General features: G+C 35.8%; 1 protein-coding gene across 1 annotated transcript; it reads left to right on the forward strand.

The window, feature by feature from the left end:
* Window positions 1-291: 291 nt before the first annotated feature.
* LOC146145761 (aarF domain-containing protein kinase 1-like) lies at window positions 292-12,107 on the forward strand. Its single transcript, XM_083389725.1, has 10 exons — window positions 292-534; window positions 1,491-1,667; window positions 2,217-2,419; window positions 3,355-3,502; window positions 4,080-4,204; window positions 4,822-5,010; window positions 6,485-6,643; window positions 7,794-7,935; window positions 10,106-10,303; window positions 11,497-12,107. Exons 1-10 carry the CDS (start codon window positions 313-315, stop codon window positions 11,608-11,610), a joined length of 1,677 nt encoding a protein of 558 aa, XP_083245851.1. The 5' UTR covers window positions 292-312; the 3' UTR covers window positions 11,611-12,107.
* Window positions 12,108-19,323: the final 7,216 nt, after the last annotated feature.

Below are 19,323 nucleotides of genomic sequence, written 5' to 3' on the forward strand. Positions count from 1 at the left end.
TTGCTCAAAAAAACCTTTTAAAGTGTTCTAAATTCGCAAATAATACAGTTTTAGTACATTCTTGAATAATACAATACTACCTAGTTTTATGAGTAGGTTAATGAATGAATTGTTTGCAAATAGTAGCTTGACCACTGGTTTAATTTCTTATTTGTGTTTTTTGTGTATTTTTCTCAGGTAAATTAGCACTGTTTTATTTTACAGTGGTTTAAGTAATGCCTTGCACTTTGTGCATGTTCTTTGTTTAACTTATAATGACTCAATGTGGATGTCAAAAAACCCGGTGCCAAGAAAAAAGTTACCAAATAAAAAATGAGGCTATTTAAAGCTCTTACCACTGGAATCGCAGCCATTTCTTTAAGTTCGGCAACAGTTTTAGCCTTGGACAAGAAAGAGGTTATAGACCTCACCGATTACCCAATTGCGAGGGCTGCAAGGACAGGACTAACAGTTGCTTCAATCATTGTCGACTACAAATATGCTTTATATGGAATTGAAAAAGACACAGAACAGTATGAAGCTGTCAAAAGCAGGGTAATTTTTTGTCTGTTAGAGTGGCCAATGATTGTGAATGATGTAGTTTCATATTTAACTAAAAAAGTAAAAACATTTGTTTTATGTTATTTGTATACATATATACCTCCATAGTACTGAACATGTAAATACATCTAGTTTTAAAATGAATTAATTCTCATTTAAGTCGTTCGCAAAATAAATAAAGTCCAAGTAATTTTATTTAAACAAATGCAAGTCCCACACCAAGTCATTGCAATAACAGAAATTCAAGTCAAGTCTTTATTTTGTGAAATAAATAGTAAACTTACAAAATCAATTAACGCATTCCATTCTGACCAAAATAGTGCACAAAACATCAAAATCCAAACAAATAGCAATTTTTTATCTTTATTTTATCTAATCCAAATCTACTAAAATATTTTCAATCACCTGAGTTTAAGTCAATTTTTTTTTTTTTAATTTTTTTTTTTTTTTTTCCAATTGATTAAAGTCAAACGATTTTGCTTGAAATCTTAACTTAAGGTAAATCAAATCTGTGGCTGAAGTACATTTCAGCCAAGTCACAGGCGATAGCCTTGAGTCATTACAACACTTTTCTGTAACTGCTTTTAAAAACATTAAATTAATGCTCTTACATAAAGTGCTGATTTTAATCAGGGATGTCCAACATGAGGCTAATAATAATAAAAAAAAATGGCATGCAAGCCCCCAAAAAATACAGCCAATTGTCAAAAAGCTAAATTTGTCATTCAGCATATATTGTCATTGTTTATTCACAAAACAAAACAACCACAGCAATTACCACAACAACCATTACTTCTGATATTATAACACTATATATACTGTTTTTATTTGTTGCATGGTTTTATTATGAGAAAAAAATAGTTTCTAAACTTTGGCACGCATGACGGCATGTTTGGGTTGGACAACCCTGATTTAAATAATCTGACAACCATTTCTTGTCATATTTAAAGGCACATTCAAGGTCTGCTGACAAGTTGTTTAACCTGTGCTGGCGAAACAGGGGCACCTACATAAAGGTGGGGCAACATTTGGGCGCCATGGACTACCTGCTACCACCCGAGTACACCAAAGTCTTCAAAGTTTTCCACAGCAGGGCGCCACAGAGCACTGTGGATGAAATAGAACAGGTGTGCGTCAAAAGGGTTGGAATTTTTTATATGAAAAGACATGTTTGTTTAGTTTCTGATATATTTTATGCGGTTACCATAAGGTTTTGTTTTTAAAGAGTTCACCAACCAAACATTTGCATAACTTTGTTTATGGGTTATCATGTGATACTTTCTGGTAAATATATCATTTTCTAAAAATGTTCAAAAAAGTTGATCCTATTTAATAAATAAAATAAATTGAAAAGTTTGGAGCATAGTGGTTGGAGCTTGGAGGTTGTAGTAAGACGTAGTAAAAATACCGAAGCCCACACATAAGTGGGTGTTGAAAATGAATAAAGAGTCATTTGAAACATTCAAAATGATACCTACTTCTCTCATATGGGCTTTGATATTCTTACTAAATTCAAAAGTCAGAATTTTCTTCCGAATACCAGAATCTTCCCGATTCCGAATGGCGAAAACAAACGATTCTGGTTGCACATCAATGATACAGATAAACTAAGATCTGTACTTCGTTTAATCTTGATACATTAAAGTGTTTTTTATAATTGTATTTCTAATTTTAAGGTGATTAAAGAAGACCTAGGGGTCAATAGCATCTCTGATCTCTTTGACGAATTTGAGTCGGAGCCCCTTGGAACCGCTTCCCTTGCACAAGTACACAAAGCCAAGTTGAAAAGTGATGGTAGCTGCGTCGCCGTCAAGGTTCAGCACTCACGGGTTCGAGACCTCGCCGACAAAGACATGAACATGATGGACCGTGGCCTGAGGTTGTTTTCCATTTTCAGTTGCAGTAATATATTATACATTTACTATGATTGATTGTTGGAGCACAATCGGGTAACATATCAATAAATAGAAATCTCCTTGGCAGTGTTGTAAACAAGTCATTTTAAAAAAAGTCCCAGTAAAGTCATTTGAAAAATAACTTAAGTCCAAGTCAAGTCTCAGTCCAAGTCATCTTTGCCCAAGTCAAGTCCCAGTTAAGTCATTATGAGAGCAAGTTAATTTTAAGTCATGTCATTGACTTGACAGTGTACTGTTAAACTATTAAAATTGTTAGACTAGTCCGGTTATAAGCAACAATTAAAACTAAAAAAATAACATAAACGCAATATCAGGAATAAAAGTGTTTAATGTGCAAAACTTGAGATAATTTTAATGAAAAACACTAAATTTTATCCCAAGTTATTTTACAAAATGACGTAAGTCAAGTCATTTGTCCAAACAACTTAAAGTCAAGCCAAGTCATTTTGGTTAAAGGACTTAAGTCAAGTCAAGTCATTTGAAAACAGTTACTTAAGTGCACTTAAGTTTAGTCAATGCTTAAGTCATTATAACACTGTCTTCTGGTGTAAACAAAAAGTCAGTTTATACTTGTTTACACCAGAAGAGCCACTTCTATCTTTTGATTGATTCTATACATTTTTTAATTGGATGAACTTTGACTTACTGTGTTTTGAAATGGTTTAAAACGGAAATGGAATTTTTATAGTTTTTTTGCAATTTGTTTCAGGCTGTATTAGCTATTTTATAGAAGAAAAAAATTTTAATTGCAACCACCTTATTGGACACAAACTTTTTTTTATTTGCTGTTATGGGACCAATTTGCACATTGGAATAACTCTAAAGAAACTCATTGTTTGCAACACTTTGTTACTGCTTGCCTTTTAGCAGAAATTAGAAAATAAATTTTGTTTTGCAGTTGGGTTCAGTACGTTTTTCCCGATTTCGATCTCATGTGGCTGGGTGTGGAGACCAGGAAAAATCTTCCGCTTGAATTGGACTTCACTGTTGAGGCAAGAAATTGCAAAAAAGCAAGCCAAAACCTGAAATGTTTCGATTGGGTGAAGGTGGGTTGGATTTAGCAATTTTTTAAATTAAAATTAGAGATAAACCGATAATATCGGCCGATATCTGGCTTCTAACGATATAACGGTATCCGCAATTGTTGGCCGATTTTTTAGTACAAAAATATGATATGATTTTTCCTGTACAACAAACAACTTACTCATTTTGTTAATAAAAACAAAAAAAATGGTTTTAGCATCACGCCAAGTTAATATGCAAAATATTAATTTAATAATTACTAAAGGTATATAAACGAAAACGTTATTTAAATTTTATTTTCAGTTAATTCAGATTTTGAACATTTCTTAGGTATATAAAAAAATCGGTATCGGGTATCGGTTGACAAAATTGTAAAAAATCGGGTATCAGTCCAAAAAATTGATATCGGTCGATCTCTATTTCAAATAATAGTTTTCCTTGTAAAAATATAGTTCTGGTAAAAAGTGTGAACAATGAAAAACAAGAGTTGTTGTAATTTAATACCTTAAGACTGAATGTGAATAAGCAATGAGTTTATTTGCTATATATAATACCCTTGTCGTTTCTTACACGAAAGAAACCAATATTTTTGTTTAACAGCTGCCTAAAATTTTTTCTGATATTTCAACTGAAAGAGTTCTTGTGATGGAATTTCTTGAGGGCGGTCAAGTAAACGACATGCAGTATTTCAAGGAACACAACATCGAATTTAGCAACGTTGCGAGGTTTGTAGTTTTGTTGATGCTTCTTAAAGTTCCCTTTAGAATTGTAACTTTGTTGAGCACAAAAAAATTATGTTATGTAGCAATAGCAATTTTTTTTTCTGTGTTTAAGTTCAACCTGGTACTTGGAACCACAACCTCAACGTACTCATGTGATTTTACCCTTTACCTAACACACTGTATATAAACTGATAGAGACGACCAATACTAGAAAGTTCATTCTGATATCCGATATTTTAAACAAAAAGGTTTGGGATCCGATTCCATTGACATAACTATGCTCAACAAAGTAAAATAGTTTTTCTTTGGTCATTTTCTCAGTTTTTTTGGGGGTAGTTTTGGGAAATTTAATTACTATCAGTTTAATTTAACTACCACCCACTATTTTTTGATGAATATACCATCTTAGATAGCAATTGTTGAAGTGGTTCGCAAATCATGGCTAAAATACTTGTTTTAATTCGGTATCAAATCGGCACTGCTACCAACCTAGTATTGGATTGACACAAAACCAACCTAGTATCGGATGAGTACCGATACTACCACTTGTCACCGCGTATCGGCTCTGATTCGATTTTATCGGACACACCTATAAACTAATATACCTTTGTTTGCTGCAGTATGCTCGGCAAGTTGTACAGTGAGATGATCTTCGTTCAAGGCTTCGTGCACTGTGACCCCCACCCCGGTAACATTCTGGTGCGACGCAAGAAATCGACCGCTTTTAGCTGGTTCCCGTGGAAGAAAGCTGAGCTTGAGCTTGTCTTACTCGATCACGGCCTCTACCGACAACTATCAGAAGACTTCAGGTAAAGTTAATTTGAGCTTTGAAACGTTTGTTCGCTGTTTAACTTAAGCTTATCTTCGGGTTTACCACGTACAAGAAACGCTTGCCAGGCGATAAGTATATTCCACGCCTGTAATCACCACCAGTAATAAACCTCAATAAGAAACAGAGGAAAAACGTAGTATTTAAAAACATCGTAAAAAAATTAACAGAGCTGCGAAATGGTATTTATTTTCCATAAATTAGTGTTATTTACTTGATGACGTCTTCGCGCGTTGATAAAACCCGCCTTAAATAACTTACGCCACGGGTTTGTTGGACTTTGTCCTCAAACGTAAGTTTATTGCAGGTTAATGTTGCGTAATGAATTTCAAGTGGATTTGGGCGGTTTCGCCAATTGAGCTAATGCGGTTTACATTTTTAACACATTTTGTAAATGAAACATACAGCACATATACTTAAAAACAAAAGTATTTATTTTCGGAATAAAGCTCACGTGCATGAATGAAACGAGAAACCCAATTTCTTGAATAAACAAACAGGCATAAAAGCCAGTGTTTTTTTAAGTTGTTTTGGGGTACCGAAACGGTCCACCAAATTTCTCAAGCGGTTTCCCAAATTTTGGACTTGCAACTTTTTGGTATTTAAATGAAACACTTGCGGTCTCTTAAAACTACTAAAAAAAAAAAAAAAACTGTAAAAAGCACTCGTGTAAAAGTTTTTTTTTACGTTTTGAATGTCAACAAACATGCCAGAATTCGTATCGACGGGCCAACGACTATTTTCGCTTAACTGCGCTTAAGTAACTGTTCTTGAAAAACTTAACTTGATAACTAAATTCATTTTGATTAATGACTTGAATTGCGTCATTTAGGCAAATGACTTACACGAATCTTAAGTGTTTTATTTTAAAACCTTTTGGAAAACATTCTTTTTTTTTCTTTAAACGTGAAAACAGTTTTTGCCATACGTTTGGTGTTTCGTGTTTACTATGCGAAAAATTGCTTAGAATGAAACGAAGTTACTGGTTTAAGTAGTTTCATATTTATTTTTAATGCTCATGACATGACTTACTATGGAAATGATTTCCACTTGGAATGGACTGGGGCAATTAATGACTTGACTTGGTAATTGTTGAAAATGACTTGACCTGGACTTATGCATCTAACGACCATTTACTTTTGTGTGTCGCCATCTTTCCTCTTTTTAAAGCCGAATATTTCTCGCAAGTTCGCACAGCAAATTAAAAAAATTTGCCATTAAAAACTTGCGATAAAAGCAAAAAGCGTTATGTGGTGTCATAAATGCAATCGCGAGCCGTGTATTATCAAGTTTCCGTTGTTGATTTGTTGACACTTAACGCTCAAGAATTTGAGCTTGGCGTGTCGTTGTAGAAAGTCGATTCCGGTATGCGTCATACCAGTCCATTCCTCTATCTCTAGGGACCTCAGTTTTGTAAGTTGCCGTTAAAAACCGCGTTTTACTTTGTTCGCCAGGTACCACTACGCCAACTTGTGGCAGGCAATCATCAACACAGACCTAAAGGGCATCGAGGTCCACGCGAGGGCAGTAGGGGGCGGTGATATGTACCCGCTTCTGGCAACAATCGTCACCGGGAGAGCTTGGAAGGTGGTGGGAGACCAGGGAATCAAAAAGTAAGTTATTGGCAGTGTTTAATGACTTAAAGCACTGTTTTTAAATGACTTTCTTAAGTAACTGTTTTTAAATGGCTTGGCTTGACTAAACACAGAGTTCACAACTCCTCAAAGAGTTTGCAAATTTGCCTAATCTTGAGGCGAAATATCCATTTCTGTAAAATTTTAAGAACTGATCTTGTGTTTTACACCTGTTTTTGTAAACAGTCTTAATATCTTCCCACCCCAAAGCATGAATCTAACGTGTTACATTTTTGGTCTACGAAAGGTTCCTTACGTTCGAAAGTGTTTCAGCTTGATAAAGTTAAAGTTGCGATATTAAATTAGCGCTTAAAATACCTACAAATAAATACGGGCCTAATTAAATGACTTGGTTGACCGTATTTTGCTCAGATCTGCTCTACGGGCCTAGACTAGACCAATAGTCTTTTTTTAAACAATTGCTTACACAAGAATGAGGAAATGGCGAAAAATGCACAAGGAAAACAAATTATAGCGGGAAAGCTCTCGTGCAGCTAACGACCATTTTATTTTGTGTATCGCTGTATTTCCTCTTTTTAAAGCCGATATCAAAGTTTGCACAGAAGATAACACCGCGAAAAAGCGTAACATAGTCGGGGACTTTCGGCATATTTACATTGATAAAAAATACTTTACACATAAAAGGATACAGTTCACAAATGTTCCATTGATTTAACCTGTGTAAGAATAAAGCATTTCTATTAACAACACTTCACATTACAAAAAGTTGTTAAATCTTTTTTTTGATAGTAAAAAATGCTCTGTTTATGCCAAACGGTGTAAATCAGGCCGAATCGGTCAAACTTAAACTGTGAACCCTTGAGTTATCTTGATTGTTAAGGTACAGAGTGGGCCAAAAGTAGGCTTTGAGTTATAAAAAGTAGGGTTTGGGTCTATAAGTTAATTCATTGTTTTAGATTTCTTCTCATACACCTTGTTATTTACAACACACCCCAAAATAAATCCATTAGTGTCAGGTCATGTGAGCGTGTTGGCCATTCAATGCTACCTCTTCCAAGCCAACGCTGTGGAATAACTGTAAGCCTACTTTTGGCCCACCATGTATGTGTTTACTCCACCTACCGGTCTTCCTTATATCGCCGCACTAACGCTTGGTGGCGCTTTGCAGCGTCGAGCTCTCGCACGAGGAAGACAACGAGATTCGCGATGACGCCGGCACCTACCTTCCTCACATATCACAAGTACTCAACCGGGTTCCAAGCGAAATGCTGCTCGTTCTCAAGGCTAACGACCACCTGCGCGGTTTAGAGGTAAGTTGCCGTGGCTGGCGAGTTTATCTGTACGAATTGATAGTAAAAATATTAAAATAATAAAACTGTAAAATAAATAAAAGAATTCATCAAAGACTAAGCGAAATGCTGCTGGTTCTGAAGGCTCAGCTGCGAGGCTTAGAGGTAAGTTGCCAGTGTTGTAATAACTTAAGTCACTGTTTGAAAATGACTTGACTTGACTTGACTGAAGTCTTTTGGGTGAAATGACTTGACTTGAAAGTCACTGTTTGAAAATTATTTGACTCCAGTCTTTTGTGTGAAATAACTTGACTTAAGTCTTTTGAGTAAAATGACTTGATTTGACTTAAGTCTTTAGGGTAAAATGACTTGACTTGACTCCAGTCTTTCGGACAAATGACTTTGAGTTAAAATAAGGTGTTTTCATTGATATTTTTTTTACCGAAATTAGGATATTAAATGTTAATTTTTGCATATAAAACAATTTACTTGCTATAAGTTGCGTTTTAGTCGTAAACGAACCCCAGTTATAGGGCCGCAATTAGAACAACGTGGAGCATAATGAATAAAAGACACACACAAACATATGTGTTTAATAACATCTGTGATCTGGCCCCTCGGAAGTTGCTTTATGACCAACGATTACGGCTTCCGTATCAATAGTACACCGAAAAGCCATCGCAGACTCGCCGAATCTGTCGATCTATGATGCAAGCAGAGCAAGCCAGAAAAACAACTGGCCTGCAGTGAGGTTCGAACTCACGACCTCCGGTCAAGCCGGGACCGTCGCTCTACCAACTGAGCTATGCAGGCTCAGAGAGGAGCGAGTCGAGAAACAACCATGCGCCAATACTTGCCATACAGAAGTATGTAGCATTTTGAACGTTTCGAATAGCTTTTTTGAGAACCGCTGGCCTAGTTCTTCAGCAGTTTGAGCAGTTATGTGGCTATTTTTACAAACCTATAGTTTAAATCGCTGCGGTCTGTTAAAATTTTTCAGCGGTGACCACAGCAAAAACGTAAAAAAACGTATACATTCAATGAAACATGCACAGTGCACACGCATATGTGTGTTAACAACTGTGATCTAGCCCTTCTGAAGCTGCTTTTTGGCCAACGATTACGGCTTAAAGACCAACGATTTTTAAGTCAACTTAGGCTTAGTTGTTTGTCTAACCCAGTGCTTCTTAAACTCTTTCAGTTTTGTTCATCCCTAGCATCTATCTTAAGATTTCATTCAACCTTGTCTCATGATATGATAAAACTATCGCGTCTATAAATAACAGCACAAAATGACTTAGGTTGTTTCAATTTTTATCAAGATCAACTCAAGCTAAGTTTTACCATTGCGAATCTACAATTTCTCGAGTCCAGAACTATAAAGCTACAAAAGCACAAAACACAGTCACTAAAACTTTGTAATTTACACTCAGTGCAACCAATTTTACTACTACGGCACGGTAAGCAAAAAAACACTCCAAAAAACTACAGTCCAGTAGTCGATTTACTGCAGAGCTATCATACATTTCTGACGGTTCACCCTTATTCACCAATTTTGGTTGGTTCACCCCTGCAAAAATTTTGTTCACTCTGGGGTGAACCATTCAACAGTTTAAGAAACACTGGTCTAGCCTACCTTCCTCGCATCATTGAGCGGCAGATTCGTTGAGTGTGCGATGGCTTTTGGTGTACCAACCCATATACTTAACTAAAAACACCCAGCAAATATACGTTTCCTTTCGCTATTATGTGTCTATTTTTACAAACCTAGATAAAATGCAGTCAAATACCGCCCGGATCTAATATTATAGGAAGCTCCTAATTACGTGAGGTGATATAAAATCATTTTTACAACATTGTCCTACAAGAGATTCAAAATCAGTAAAAGTTGTTTGCTTAAGCAACTTTTCGGGATCAAAACGACAGTTGTCTAACGTTAATACAATTTTTATTATGACAGGGTTATCACTAAGTCTTAAATCTGTAAAAGTCTTTGATTTAATTTTCGTATTAAAAAATCTTTGAAAATCCCTTTTTTTCAAATAAAAAAATCTATTTATTTATTTGATGTCCAGCTTAAGTTAATTAGTCCTTTAAAATTTCTTAGCGGTGACCAACGAAAAAACATAAAAAAAAACCTAATGCATAATGAAAAACACTCAGCAAATATATAAGTTTCCTTTCGCCGCAGCATATGTACGGAGTTCGCGGGCACCTCTCCGGCTTCCTCGACATGTCTCGATGTTGCCTGCGCGCCTTACGCGATCTAGAAGTACTCAGGGTGGACCGTAAGCAGACCGGGATACAGCGGCGCATTTCGCTCGCCAAGTACGCCTTTGAACTCTATACCGGGCTTTTTCTCATATCGGCGTACGAATGGTACCTCTGGGTAAGTGAATGTTACAAACTTTTTTTTAGATTTTGTTTTTTCGCGGCATTTTACTTTAAACTGCAAGAAGTGTTTTTATTTTTTTTTATTTTTTACTTTTTTTTGGCCTATACAGTATTTTAAAGGTGTTTTGTAGATCCAAAATGGCCTCTCAAAATTATCCTACGGTCTTAAAATAAGGCTCAACTATAAAGATGATTTAGTTTCGGTTTATTTCAAAAAAATGCAGCCACCAAAGCTATCTTAAATAGAGCTTGCACCTACAAGCATTTTGGTTTTCATATTTCAGAATAGTTGGTGGACGATTGTCTTATTCTGACAGCATTAACCATTATTTTAAACAAAGTTACTATACGCACTGATCTGATACCAAATGAATGAAATGACGTAACTGTTGTTAATTATTCGAATTAAGATATACTGACGATGCCTTAGTTGGCGAAATATATATATATCTTTTAAGATCTGGTTAATGTGTCTGACCTGAATTGCTAGCTTTGCTAGATTATTTTGCTGTTACTGATCAGGAATTAAGGTCGATATTTATCTTGCAAGGGTCAAGGTGATTTCCATTTTTCACATATTCAATGCAACATTATTCGAATTTAATATAATATAAATGTTCAAAATTGTTTCCCGTGTTATACGGTCAAAAATAACTTTGGCGTTATGGGGTTCTGCTATGTTAGCTCATCAAATGTCGCCCGGATCTAATATTCTCGAAAGTTCCTATTTACATGCGGTGATATAACATCATTTTTTGGGTCCCTTTTCCAATTCGTGTATCACATTGTCCTTCTACAACAGAATGGAAAATTAAAGGTTGATTGCTTATCAAGACTCCACACTTTGGTGGCCCTCACCGAAAATCTTGAAATTCCTTAAGGCTTTTAAAAACGTCGATTTAGAAATTTAGAGACTTGTGAACGATAAATAAAAATGCGAAAATAGCCATAATTTTACGCCATGGGCAAGCTTACTCGGCCTCAACCAATCCCAATAAGAAAAATCTAAAACAAAAAAGTGAGGAAAAATATGGCAGAACTGAAGAACCAAGAAAAACAAATTTAAAACATTTTTTGTTAAACTCATCATTATTTTATAGAATTTTAAGTGGGATTCTTATATATTTTTAAACTATACTATTTGTAAACTAATATAAAAACTAACAAAAGTGCCCTTTCCGTTTTCAGCTTCAATCTATTCGCGACGCCTTCGGAGGCAGTAACAGCGCTAAGCAAAGCAACGGCGGAAAATCGGAGAACGAATTCACGAATAACGTTTTTGTTGTCAATAGTCCGAGCTGAAGAAGCGTGAGGTCTTTCTCAGTGTTTTATAACTGTCAGTTAGCAATTTTTGGAGCATAATGTTTGGAAGTTGTAGTAAGACGTAGCAACAATAACATAGCCCATACAGAAGTAGGTAGCGTATTGAACGTTTCGAATACCTCTTCATTCATTTTTACTTCAATGTTAAAAGATGAATAAAGAGATATGCGAAAGGTTCAAAATCATGCCTACTTCTCTATGCGCTTTGATATTCATATAACAACTGTTTTTTTACTATATTCAAGAAATTAAAAATGAATTTTCGAATTTTTTCATAAAAGGCAAATGTTAATTTTTATTTCGACAAGGTTTCTCAAAAAAAGTCATTTCTACCATATTTCCGATAAATCTTTTCTTGAGGCTGGTTGATCAGCCAAAACCGTTGTCTTCAACAGTGTCTCCTATTTCACAGCTTTGCGTTTATTCCATCGTATTAAGTGCCCTCTAGTATTTTGATTACTTTGCGTTGTATACGTACGCGTTGTCAGTATGCCCGCCATAGCGAAGTGCCGTAAAATATATAAGAACAAATTTAGAAAGATTTATTTACGACATGTCAGTGTATGGCAAGAGGTTTAGATAGCATATTTACATTGATGAAAATACTGTTGCTACCAGGAATTTTTTGACTTGTATAATAGTTCTTTCAGCAAAATTTTTATTAAAGTTCCATCGTTTCGACCACCTATTCGGGCAATCTTCAGTTGTAATTATATTGCAAGAAGATTTGCCTTGTTTTTTAGTTCTTTTTAATCGGACGAAACACCGACCGAATTAACAAAAGTCTGTTTGGTATCAATATGTTGTTTTCACAAAGAGAGTGTTATACAGCGAATTCTAATTGGAATCTAATTAATGAAGGACCTCCGTATTTCGGTTTTACTTCTTGGCTATTGGAACAAAATGGTTGGGGGTTTTAGTTAGACGTATTAGGTATCTCAAAGCCCATATAGAATTAGGTAACATTTTGAACGTTTCGAATAACGCAATAGGCTATGTAACATTTACATATTTTCAAACGTTCAAAATGCAACCTACTGTTAAGCTTTGACCTTTGAGATACCTACTGCATCTAACTAGTTTTATATTTTACCGCTACTTTGCTCAACGGCATTTTAAATTTATTTTTTGCCATGCAAAAAAATGCCTTAACGTGCCCTTTAAATTATTTTGATTAAAATTGTTTAAATGGCTTAAGGCACAGTATATAATTAGTACAAGTCCAGTGTTTTCAAAAAATAACTTTTTTCAAAAACTAACAATCAAGTCCCAGTACTTGTCATTATTGGAGCAAGTCAACCCCAAGCTAAATTACTGACATAAAAATAAAATGACGAACATCAAAAATTGCTTAACTTGTCCGGTTTATGAGCAATTACTTAACTAAAAAAATAACAAAACCTAAAACAACATGTAGCAATATAATCGTTTTACGTGCAAAAAATAAGATAAATAGCTCAAATTTATTATATAAAATGAAACTCAAATGATTTTAAATCAAGTCATTTGGATACAGTGACGTAGATGCATTTAATGTCCAGTTACTTTATGTTATTACAACACTGATTTTTGACTTCTTACATTGTTTTAAAATAAGATGTTATCTCAATCCAGTTATACGGTAATCATGGCGAAATCACTTACAACCTTCGAAAGGACCACGGTGTAATGTTTATTTTAAAAAAAAAAAAGTGTCAGCGGTGCCGGAAGCAACGGGACCAAAAAACGGGCGTCTCTAAGACGGCATAATGCCACGTGCAACTTGATCTTTTGGACCCAATATGTCGAGTAAAGTGGATAACTTTAGCTTTAATCCGAAGCCGCCCTAAAAGTTTGTTTTCTTACAACTTTTGCCGAGACCGACGGCGCGCCAAAAGAAAATATTTTGATGCCGTGCGGCCGGCATTACGGCAGCCGATGTCATTAAGGAAGCATTGAGTCACTCAATTATTGCCCGAAAGTTAGTTTCCGCGTTGTTTTGGGCGATTTTGCTTTGATCGCTGTCAGACAGCATTTGCGTCACAAAATCGCGAGCACACATATTCTTGTATGATTGAAAAAAGATATAAACAATTCCGATTATCATTATCGGATAAACTTTTACCCAATTGGGTCATGGAACGGTGTCACATAGAATAAAAACAAATACGTGACGCATATAGCACATAAATGGATTCGAATATTAGAAATAACGGCATTTAAACATAGTATAACTTAACAGGAATTTGACTGTAAAGTTATGAGTCACACGACGCAAGAAACCATGGAATATCACTTTTGTGCTAAATATAGATTTGAGTAAAACAGATAACAAAATGAAAATTCTTACCTTTGACGTCACAAATAGCGTTATGATACGCACCCTTAAAGTAATTTAAGAAACGTATTGCTGTCAATCAAAGAGGTAAGGTATGATGTATCTCGCAAAACGCAAAAAAATGCGTCTATTTGGTTTTGGTTGGCGAAACGTTTACCTTAAGACGTATACTTAATGCATAAAAGATTAACACTACCGGTATATCATCTTCACAGCTAAATGGCGGCACCCGAAATCACATAAAAAGTTCGCACGAAACGCAAAAATGCATAGATTACATTCAATAATCTTGTTTTAAAATTTGGATAAATGTTACTCACTTGTTTTAAAATTTTGGATGAATGTTAGTGATACAATAGCCGTATTACAATGCTGAATAGAAAATTGCATTAACTAGAAACATTTTGGTGAAAATTTCATTTTGTAAGGAGTCAAGTTCACACAGCGAAGGCCGTGAACGCCAAATACGGTGAAATATTACATGGCGCCTTGATACCGAAAACAAAAAATCTTGCGTTTACATAGTTGAAGTGGGCAAAAAGTATAATTTGAAAGGCACTCTCAGGGCATTTGGAACGCTGGCCTGAGCCACGCTGAGGGAATATAATTCTTAGCCACAACAAACTTTTAAAATACAGTGCAACAAAGAATGGACGGCTATCACGCGACTAACAACTACATGATAACACTAAACTATTCTAAAATCTCGCAGCTCACTAAAAATGACTCTGCGGCCCACAGTTTTCCGACCACTGTTTTAAGTGAATACATACATATTGTTTCCTCTCTGATTAATTAATTAGCAGCGGTATACTATAATTGTTAAACATACACTTTTATAAAACGCATTTATTTTACAATTAAAAAAAGCATAATTTAAAAAAAAGAAAAAATTAAAATTGTGAAGATTTTTTTAATGAATTTTTTGTAAATACTCACACTCAATATATATCCCCAAAATAGATATCCCCAAAATAGATCCGTTTTTTAGTAGAGGTAGACCGTTGTGTTTTAGGCTTAAGTTGTAAACAAGTTTTTTTGAATTGATTTAAGTTCAGTAAAGTAATTAAAAAAAAAAATATCCAAGTCAAGGATTTTTAAACAAATAACAAGTCAAGTTATTTAGGTCAAAGACTAAAGTCAAGTCGAGTCATTAAAAACCGTTACTGAAGTGTACTTGAATAAAAATCAATGTCTTAAGGCATTACAAGACTGTAGTCTAATATAGTGCTCCGCAACCGGTGTGCCGCGAGACCATGCCAGGCGTGCCGCGACGTTCCCGAAGGTTTTACTTGTGTTTTTAAGAGTATTTTTTCAGCATAACTAACACAAAAATGGTACACCAAGGCAGGCATTTAAACCCTATGCAATAATCCAAACATTCTATAAAAAGCCCTTAATGTTTTCTGACTTGCAATGAGGGTGCAATTTACAGGACTTTGGCCAGGACCATATAATAAGGCCTACAAAGTAACATTATCTACCGCAAGATAATTTTCAATAGTATTTAGGTCTACGTCATAATAATGCCCAAATCGCAGCAATATCCACGACATATTAAATTCTAAAATCTTCTAAAAAATACCCAACATTTCGGAAAAGGTCTCAAATTTTATGGGAATAAGGCCTAAGAGGGTATGAGACGTTTAGGAAGCAATCGATCTGGCTTCGGATGGTTTGGCATCGAGTTATCTGCTCCTGTTTGGTGTTATTGGTGGGTAATACGTGGGGTAAGAAAGTAAGTTAGGGTTGAAATTATTAGGGGAGTTAGTGCTGAATTTAGGGGCGGGGCTTGAGGTTAGGTAAAGAGATATTGTGGCCTTATTCTAGCCGTTTAGGCATTTTCCCGACGGGTTTAGGACTTATTCCGATTTAGACGTTATTACGATTAAAGGTATTATAGTTCTATATTGATTCCGAAATTTGTTTCATTCCGACGTTGATGTTGTTCTAATTTCAGTTCTATGGCTGGTGTTCCTTTGGCCGTATTAGGATATTTTACAAAGAGCGTAAAAATACAAAACTTGCAAGTAATAGAACGTAAAAGGTCAAATTGTCGGCGCCTTCGGCGCGTTTAATCATAAATCGCTTCTTTTTTCTGGGTAGCCCAGGATATTTGGTTTTGTTGTCTATTGTCGATCTTCATATATTTCGTAGGTGCGCCGTCGAATATTTGTAGCTCTGTTGGTGTGCCGCAAGTGAAAAAAAGTTGCGGAGCACTGGTCTAGTACAGGGGTCCGCAAATACTTTTTGGCACGACCCAAAATTACCAGAACCATGGTCTCGCGACCCAAATACTTCTTGAGATGTTTTTAATAAATAGCAACACAGTAACATTGTGTTTAATTAATTAGAACAAGTCTGTGTTATGTTTATTTTAAAAGGGTTCTGTAACACAACTGAATATAAGTCTTGAGGTTTACTACGTGTGATGTCTCATTCGTATGACAAATATAGCAACCAATATGTGTTCCTTGAGTTGCAGCCCCATTAACTCCCCGCCATAACCCCTTCAAACCCGTCCGCTACTTAGCTTACTGCAATAATTACTGGCAAGGGGGTTAATGAGTTTTGGTGCGACTATAAAAATGCCCGACGACTCGCAATGCTTTTAGGAAACTCAGCGTTATAAGGCGTGGATTCAAGGATTTTTGCGGGGGCAATATATTTTAATACAGGATGTCACAAAATTAAGCTAAGACGCAACATCTTAGCACAAGAACGATAAATAACCCTGCTTCGTCCAGCCTAACTCAATGCGTCAAGCGCAACCAGATTGTCTGCATCTGCTTTTATTAGCAAAACTTTTCATCTAAAAGGATGGTCGACGCGCTTGACCACACAAAAATAGATTTCCGCATCACGTTAGTGTCCCGCAGCTGTATAGAAAACGCATTAACCGCATAAAGATTCGCGTAAAGCGTCTTATAATAGCTTGTTATATCGTGTAAGTTTGTGAAAAACTACATAACCTGGTTAAGCTGTTTATGTTTGCCAAAAAGTTAATATTGTCAGACAAAATAATTATAGAATGCAACATGCTCACGACGCTTTGGTTAAAGAAAATGGGCTAAAAGGTAAAATAATGTTTTTTGGAAAAACATACTAGGAAGTAAACCCAGATTCCGGCTAAGCAGATTAGTTTGGTGTTTCGGTAATTGGCCAAATATAGTGATAGATTGCCAGTGCTCTTTTCCCTCACCTGGATCAAACAAAAGGCTGACGACGTTTTACGGGTCTTAGTGTGTACATTTCGCGTGACAATGCTAGTCGCGCTCAAGTAAGACGGCTCTCTTGTGTATAATTTAGTGTACTAATGAAAACAATTAAAAACTTACCAAAGATAGGCTGCTATTAAAATACATTAAGGCTTTCGCGACCCAAACCTAATGGTCCCGCGACCCAAATTTGGGTCGCGACCCCGTATTTGCGGACCCCTGGTCTAGTAGGCCTAGTCTATGATGTAAAATTATAGTTTTGCCTTGTATTTCGATCATCCGACATGCTGTTTGCTTCCAAATGTCTTCCGGGAATGACAGACTGGTGAGAAATTAATCTGTTTTGCCAGGGGCGCCACCATTAAGCAGCATCTAAGAATCCTGGCTCGACGCGACGCCGTGTAGTTTTAATGGCCCTTTGCTGCTGTTGTGTTAAGCGCTCCAAAAACAATATGCATTCTTTTCCCGCGGGCTTAAAACGGACAGCAGCTGGCCTAGATAGAATCTAGTGCAGCCGTGCGTTTTGGACACAAGACTAAAACCGATGCGATTTATCTTTCACAATCCGTACAACGATAGTCGGGTTTATTTTGTAAAGCACAAAGTTGGTAATTCGAGCCCTTGGGCGGAAAGATTGATATAAAATCGGTGTTACCTTGCCGCAGCGGCCATATAGTGGATTGATGCGATGCTGATAAAATTGCGATACTTTTTTTCACAGGTGGGACGCCTTTTTGTGATCCACGTATCTGGAACCGAACAATGTATGAGCTTTCTAAAAGCGGAGAAAGAGAAGATTTGCAGAGGCAGTTTGTCACGAAAGCAGAAGTGTAAAATTTTAAGGCTTTGAGTCAAGACTGTTATGGTGCGTGAAATTGCTATTTTTTGCATTTAAAAAATGCGATTATCTCGCAACAACTACTTGTATATTGATGCAAAATTTCAGTGAATAAAAACTGTGAGGTAGTTTGAGTATCTTTGACAGTCACACGACGAAAACACGCCGTTTTTGTGGCTCTATTTACAACGAGGAACAGTTTTTAGAGACTCCACGTTAACAAATACTAAATTGTACAGAAGAAAGAATTTAATATCTCAAACTTTTAGAAATTTGCAAAACGTCATGCACAGTATTAAATAAAGTGTAGTTTCAAAGAACCGATTCATTGAAATATAAATCAGAGAAGAAGAGAACAGATTCAGAGAATTCAGAGAACAGATTCAGAGAAATTTAAATCTGGATTTCCGAACAGAATACGATGCAGCACATTAGAGATGTCAACCGCGAAGCGTTTGCGGCCGCTTGCGCGATTTAGCCAAGTAAGCGCACAGCGGCGCGTAAATAAATCTAAAAAAATTGCCGCGCCGTGCAGCATACCGCGTGCGGCATGTCGAAGTTTTCCTTTTTGTTAATTGAAAAGAAATAGCAAGTAGTTTACTCATGAATGTTTCATTCTTTAAAAGTAAGTTGTTGTCGGTGCTTTTATGTTTGAACTAGCTTTCTAGGAGTTTGTTAGTGTTTTGTGTGTAAGTGTTGGAATATATTTTGCTTACCTTAGGCTATAGTGCTCAAATTTTGCGATCAACGCAGCTTGCGAACACCTTATTAAATTATTACAGCGAACACAAATTTTATATTCTTACCATCTCTTTAGCACATGTACCATTTGAGTAATAATACGAACAACAGGCAATTTTAAAGGATGCCCGAAGCCCGCGCGATTTTCGATTAGTTTAACAGCATGTTTCTAATTACGATTGGTCAATAGTTTGGTGGGTGATTATGTTTTTTAAAATGACTTGACCTAACGACTCAAGTCATCGAGTAAAATAAATTTGTTGCTATCAAGTGTTTTCACTTAACATTTTTTTGAAACATTGACCTATATTTATCTCCATTTTTGCACGTAAAACAATTATATTGGTACACATTTTGTTTTGTGTTTTGTTATTTTTGAGTTGCGTTGTTGCTGATAATAATAAGAGTTTATCAATTTTAACAGTTTAACGTTTCATTTTGATAGTAAGGACTTGGGATTTGACTTTGCCAACTGCTAACTTTGACCTGAACTTGACTTATTGTTCAATAAAAAATGCTATTTTACAAGTAACTGGACGTGTGCTTAAATCACTTCGAAATAACTTGTGAACAACACT

Source organism: Ascidiella aspersa, chromosome 5 (genome assembly GCF_963924565.1).
Source record: "Ascidiella aspersa chromosome 5, kaAscAspe10.2, whole genome shotgun sequence".
Taxonomy (NCBI): Eukaryota; Metazoa; Chordata; class Ascidiacea; order Phlebobranchia; family Ascidiidae; genus Ascidiella; species Ascidiella aspersa.